Source organism: Acinonyx jubatus, chromosome D1 (genome assembly GCF_027475565.1).
Source record: "Acinonyx jubatus isolate Ajub_Pintada_27869175 chromosome D1, VMU_Ajub_asm_v1.0, whole genome shotgun sequence".
NCBI lineage: Eukaryota > Metazoa > Chordata > Mammalia > Carnivora > Felidae > Acinonyx > Acinonyx jubatus.
Window position 1 is genome coordinate 53,801,640 of NC_069390.1, and position 6,966 is coordinate 53,808,605.

Sequence of the window (6,966 nt, forward strand, 5' to 3'; positions counted from 1 at the left end):
CACACACACACACACACACAATGGAGTATTACTCAGCAATCAAAAAGAATGAAATCTTGCCATTTGCAACTACGTGGATGGAACTGGAGGGTATTATGCTAAGTGAAATTAGAGAAAGACAAAAATCATATGACTTCACTCATATGAGGACTTTAAGAGACAAAACAGATGAACATAAGGGAAGGGAAACAAAAATAAAATAAAAACGGGGACAAAACAAGAGACTCATAAATATGGAGAACAAACTGAGGGTTACTGGAGGGGTTGTGGGATGGGGAATGGGATAAATGGGTAAGGGGCACTAAGGAAACTATTCCTGAAATCATTGTTGCACTATATGCTAACTAATTTGGATGTAAATTTTAAAAAATTTTTAAAAATTAACAAAAATAAAAAATCCATGCCTGTATCTAAAATTTTTTTTAAAAAAGAAATGACAACAATCACTAAGTTACCAATTATGTGGATGGCTATAGATATAAACAAAAAGTTTCAAATAACTCTATTGTGGCTTTTTCTATTAGATTTGAGTGGTTATTTTCTACCAGGAATATTCCTATTTTAATTTTCCATGAAATTTTTAGTTGTTTTAGAACTGAACAAGCCAAGGACAATGCTAGAGCTGAAATGGGACACCCTTCAGTTTCTGGGTAAAATTTCCCCTGGAAATTTGCAAGCAGCTTTGGGAAAATCTTCCCAAAAAACTTAATCTCCTCTCTGAGCTTCACCCTTGGGAACAGCCTTCTGGACCATGTGATCTAGACAGAGCCATACCTCATCCCCAAGGCCTCTGATATTCATCCTGACTTCATTCCATTGCAGTTCACCAACTGCTCATTCTCCCCACAGGCCTCAGGTATTTGGATCTCTCAGTCTTCTCCATTCCTGGGGATCAGCTCTCAAGATTTTTTCTTCTTCCTTTGTCTTTCCTACTCATTTATTCAATATATACCAAGCACGTATTATATGGTAGACACTGTTCTTGGAGCTGGGGACAGATCAGTGAACAAAACAGTCCCCAAATCCCCGGTCTCGTGGGGCTTATATCCTAGCAGATCACCTGCAATTGCAAGTGAGTGGCTGTTCCACCTTTACCACTGATGCTTGAGAAACCAGCACTACCCAGAAGTTATACTGAGCATCTTTCCTAAGTTTAACAGGACCAAACTTACTTTCAAGTTCAAAGCAGAGACACACATGAAGAGAATCAAGAGAAAACTATGACTCCCTAGACTACAAATAAGTGCTAGATAAATTCAGCATGTTCATTGTCATCCTATGTGTTTCTCACTCTCCAACCCCTGTTTTCTACTTCTTCTTATGTGAACTGGTCAATACCAAGTTTGGGAGAAGACCAGTGTTAAGGTGAATATAGTTTATTTACATCTAACCTTATATGTAATAGGAATATATTTCTTCCTTAGGTTTAGAAATGGGGGCTGAGGGGGGTGGAATCCAGTGAGGAAAAGAGAGAGGTGCCTCACAAATGGGTATGCACACACATCCTCTCAGTTGCTGTGGTTAGGTCCCCTAGGTAAGGAGATGTCACAGTATATGAGTCTGAAATAGTTTGGCTCTAATCAGAGCAATGAGAGGATTATCAAGGTGGTACTTAAATATACTTTTCAATGGTCTCAGTCCCCCAAAATTGTAATTATAGAAGCTAATAGTGCCCCCCACGAAATGCTCAGTAGTAAAAACTGAATCATTGAACCCTCAAACATTAACTCTCCCCTGCCCCAAGACCCAGAGTGCCCCACAGGGGTCATGTACCATTGGATCCTTCTGCTCTTCTAAAAGACATCAACCCTTTTATGCTGGAAGTGCTTTAGGAGGCTCTGACGTATCTTCTTAGACTTGATACAGTAAACTATGGGGTTCATGATAGGCGGGACCAAGAAATGCAGGTTGGCCATGAGCACTGCCAGAGCAGGATAGCTGTGCTTCTCTACTCTGTGTAACACAGACAGCCCCAGTTTGGGCAAATAAAAGATGAGAACAACGCAGAGGTGTGAGACACATGTGTTGAGTGCCTTGAGCTGTTCCCCGGGTGATGCAATGCCCAGTACTGTTTGTAGGATCAGGGCGTATGAGAGCACAATGAGGGAGGAATCAAGGCCCAGTGAAAAGATGATGGAGACCAGGCCAACCAAGCTGTTGATCTGGGTGTCTGAGCAGGCCAATCCCACAAGGTCACAGTGCAGGCAGTAGCAGTGAGAAAGTACACTGATCTGGGGGAAAAGCAGATGCCGCAGGAGGATGGGTCCTGGGAGGTTGAGCAGGACAGCCCTCACCAAGATGGCAGCCCCCACCTTGGCCATGGCTGAGTGGGTAAGAATTGTGGCATAGTGCAGAGGTTCCCGGATGGCAACAAAACGATCAAAGGCCATGGCCAGCAGCACACCAGATTCCACATAGGTGAAGGCATGGATGAAGAACATCTGCGCTGCACAGAGATCAAAGGGCAGCTCACGAGCACCCAGCCAGAAAAGCCACATCATGGTGGGAAAGGTAGAGGCACAGAGGCCTAGATCGGAGGCTGCCAACATGGACAGGAAGATGTACATGGGTTCACGTAAGGCTGGATCCATGCAGATCAGGAGAAGAATGATACCGTTACCCAGGATGGAAAACACACAGATGAGGTTGATGGGGATAGAAACCCAATAATGAGAGGCTTCCAGGCCTGGAAAGCCAGTGAGGAGGAAGGTAGAATGACCAGAAGTGCTGGTGTTGCAGGAGAACATAGTGTTTCCAGGAAGGAGTTGTCCACCCTACAAGTAAGAGGCATTCATTTATTTGACCATCACTTATAAAGTCCCTACTAAGTGTGGGATGGAAAGGAAGAGCTGCCCCATAACCCTTTCTTAGGCCACGAAAAAACCTCATTCCTCTTAGAGGCCCTATTCCCCTCCATTTCCTGGCTAATTTGGTCTTCTCTTCAGATACAGTGACAATGAATACATTTTAAGAGTTGATTGATCTCTGCTTACTGCTTTAGCCACTGCATATCTTCTCTTGGACCTAGACAACCTCCTTTTTTCACTTAAGCTATACCCAAAGGTCAATCTCCAGAGTGAAGATTAAATAATGAAGAAAGAATAATTTTCTGTCAATGTTTAGGATGGTATTCAGAATAAGGAGTATAGACTCCATTTTTATTCTTAGAGGCAGGCTTTCCACAGCCTGACATATCTGTTAACAAATACACCAGAAAGGACACATTCAAATAAAGGATGTGTTTTCAAAACCTTCCTCTGAGGAGGCTGGTTGGTTTTTCCTCTGGTGTTGTTAAGAAACCAACATTTTCTGTATTTCTTTCCTGGAAATTCCTTTGAGGCCCCAAAGAGGTTCTTTTGAATCTGTTCAATCAATAGTGACAAATTTCTGTCCTGTGAAGATGGGTTGGCTTAGAGGAGGTATGCAAGAGTTCTTCAAGCTAAGTCTAGTAAACAAGACGGGAACTCAGATGATTCACTTTCGTTAAAACACCATCTTCCCCAGTCCTATCTCCACCTCACGCTGGCTGCTTGAAGCTTGCACATTTTCTTCTGACTCTGCTTTTGAGATAGTCCTGTGGACATAGCTCTTAAATATCTCTTTCAGCCCTCTTACCATAAACACGATTATGACAGCACCAAGTACTTTGAAGTTCTCCTTGGTGTGGGCAGAAGGGTAAAGCTGACCAGTCTGAGGGTTACCACCTGAAGAGGATTAATAGTGCTCAACAAGGAGCCCAGAGTGCAGTGTGTGAACTCCTCTGATCCCATAACTTCATGTTGCACCTTCAGGCTTTCTAGTTTCCCCAGGTTCTCTCCTCAGGACTGCATCTCCATGTATCTGCTAAGTATTTTCACACTGGTTTCCCTTATAAATTGAATGTCTCATAGAAGCCCTAACTGTAATTCCCCCACTTTGTCCCCAAAGTTTACCCTCTAATACCTGTCAGGCCTTCCTCCCATTCCTGTTATCTGTGAAATCTCCAAGGAAAACAAAAAACCTAGCATCTCTTTTCATTCCATAACCTATTCCCCAAATCCATTGTATTTGAATACACCCCCCTCCTCTCAGATCACAATAAAACTAAAACTTGCCATCATTTCCCTAGATATTATAACAGCCTCCTAACTGTCCTACTTTCTTCATTTGGTCTCTCTGTATTGATTCATTGTCCAAATTTCCATTAAACTAGCAGAATAGTTAAAAGGCAAGTATGGACATTTAAATGAGTATATGTATAGGCAGGAAACACAGTGACCAGATTTGTTATAGAAGGGTGTCTCCTGTCATAACTTTAATGATCTCCTGGCTCCTGATTCTGCAGGACCAGGTCGAAGATCTTTATACTGGATGCAGAAGGGAAGAGACCTTGTCCATCATACATTTGTAGCCTACTCAGTCAACTCTCCCCTAAGCATCATAAACATTACTACTAACATATCTTTCTATTCAGCAAATTTACCATATTTGATAATTCTTAGAATATGTTTTTTGTTGAAAATATGCACAGAAAAACCTAAATATTGTAAGTGTAAAGATTGATGAATTTCCTCAAAGTGAACACATCTGTGTAACAAGCACCTAGATCAAGAAAACAGAACACTGTCAGCCCCCAAGAACGTTCAGAAACCCCTTCCAGTCACCCCATCCTGTCAGTGATTACCACCTTTCTGACTTGTAATACCACAAATTTGCCTGTATAATAGAATCATTCTTTTCTATCTGTCTTCCTTCATTCAATTTTGCCTTTGTTGAAGGAATGAACTGATGATTTGTCCTATAAGCACTAAACTGACTTTCTGTTCTCTGAAAATCACTGTGTTAGAAATGGCACATAGCAATGAAAACTCATATTAGGGATATCCTAAAGGGATGTGCTGTTTTGTTCCAGTTTAAGTGTGCACAGATCCACACATCAGTTTCTGATGACAAGAAGAGTTGCTATCATTTATTGACCATCTGCCAGACACTAAGGATGTTATCTACAATCATCACAATGAGTCTCAGGTTGACTAACTTCTTGTAAGCCAAATATCTGGTAAGTGAATGATCATGATCCCCACTCAGGACTGATTCTCAAGGCCACGTGCTAGTAGACAGCTTATGAAATTTTTCCCAAACTGTCAGACATAATGCATAAGACATGCATTATCTAATAGACCAGAGCCCAAATGGAAAGGCTCTTTCTCTGGAAACAACTTGGTCTATTCAGCAAAACAGCAGCTTAGGGCCCACCCAAAGCCATGTTTTCATTGACTCTCATTCCACATAGCATCCTATCATTTTGTACAAAGCTTCTGTCCACGGCAGAGTGAAATGACAACCACACGCCCACAATCACACGTGAAGAAAGTTCAGAGAACTGCCATCTCAGGTGCTTGGAAGCTTGGACATGACCTTTCTCTGATTCCTAGGGATCCCTAAATTGGTGTGCTGGAGTTAAATACACTTTGCTGTTTCCCATTTTTTCCTGTTTGCCATGCTCCTTACTTCAGGGTCCTGAGTTCATTTTCTTACAAAATAAGAGTAAAATTCAGAAACAACACATTTGTCTTTTATAAATGCTCTGTACACATATTCTTGCTTAATCCTCTAACCCTGTGGGATATTTTTCCATTTTCTCATGAAAAAAAATGGGAGCTCCAAGAAGCTAAATAGTTTTGCCAAGGTCATGAAGCTAGGTGGTAGATCCAGGATTTAAATCCAAGCTGGCCTAAAGACAAAGGCTATTTGCTTGTTTTATATAAGAAGATGTTTTGACACTTTATAGTTACTAGATCCTTTACCTCTGAGACAATTTAAAGGCTAGTTTTTTTATCCCCTCCCTCCAACCCCATCTCCCTCCAAAGCAGATACAGGGGTTTGGGACTGGAGTGAGGTCACCTACTAGAAGTGGTCCTTGGGTCAAGCCAGCTAGGCCTCTCTGCTCCAATCATGTCCAGTTTTTCCAGCCTGTCCACAGAGATTGTGGCTCATCCTCTGGATGCAGTGGCCAAGTCACTTTCCACAACCCACCTGTGCCCAAGACCCAAGAGTGCTGCAGTGTCTGATACAAGGGAGTTTGTTCCCTCCTCCCTGATTCCAGTGCTGCAGGGTGACAAGGAGTTCACCAAAAAAGGTGTTCTTGTCATTGAAAAAGGACAAAAATACCAACCTCACCAGAGGGTGAATGTAGGAAAGACTACAAACTGTTTAGCACATAGTAGGCATTTATTAAAATGTAACAACAAACAGAGATACCCTAGGATTTTACATCCATTAACTCATGAAGTCTTCCTCCTTCCAAAGTCTGTGAGTGGCATCATCCTCCTACAGATGGGGAAATAAAGCCTGAAAGGTGAGGAAGCTGTCCAGCACCACACAAAGAGTCAGCAGAAGAGAAGACCAGCTTCAAGCTCTGTCCATTTGACTACAAACCTCATGTTTCTGTCTGTTCCTCAGCATTCTCACCTCTAAAATCTTTGAAAACAATACTTATCCCTGGAGATCATTGTAAGGATTAAATAAGAATATATGCAAAGGACTTAGGACAGTGCTGGGAATGTAATAAGTACACTTAAAAATAATAATGGCTAATATTGGAGTACACACTGCTTTATGAGGTGGGTATAATTATTATTCCCAGTTTGCATATGTGAAAACTGAGCTACCAAGTAGTTGGAAAACTTGCTTAAGATCATGATGTAAGAAAGTGGATGAGCATGGGTTCAAATTTAAGCAGTCTGACTCCAGAATTCACATCCTTAAGCATGGTGTTATGCTGCTGCTTTGTGCTAGCTATAATGGTTATTAATGTTATTAGTACTTCAAATGTCAAAGAATATGAAATAGGATTACAGATGTATGGGATCTCCTCTTTTACCACCTCTGCCTCCTCTCTGATCACTTGTATGCATCAACCCGTCAACTTCCTCATAGAAAAATTCTAAGTTTATAAGGGGCCCATGTGCTTATTAACTTCCCTGA

General features: G+C 41.6%; 1 protein-coding gene across 1 annotated transcript; it reads right to left on the minus strand.

Annotated features, from left to right (window-relative positions):
- Positions 1-656: 656 nt before the first annotated feature.
- LOC106966083 (olfactory receptor 51H1-like) lies at positions 657-2,747 on the minus strand. Its single transcript, XM_015062160.2, has one exon. It carries the CDS (start codon positions 2,745-2,747, stop codon positions 1,794-1,796), a length of 954 nt encoding a protein of 317 aa, XP_014917646.1. The 3' UTR covers positions 657-1,793.
- Between the last annotated feature and the right edge of the window lie 4,219 nt (positions 2,748-6,966).

Coding starts and splice junctions, on each gene's coding strand:
- LOC106966083 (XM_015062160.2), bottom strand. CDS start 2,747: ATGTTCTCCTGCAACACCAGCACTTCTGGTCATTCTACCTTCCTCCTC.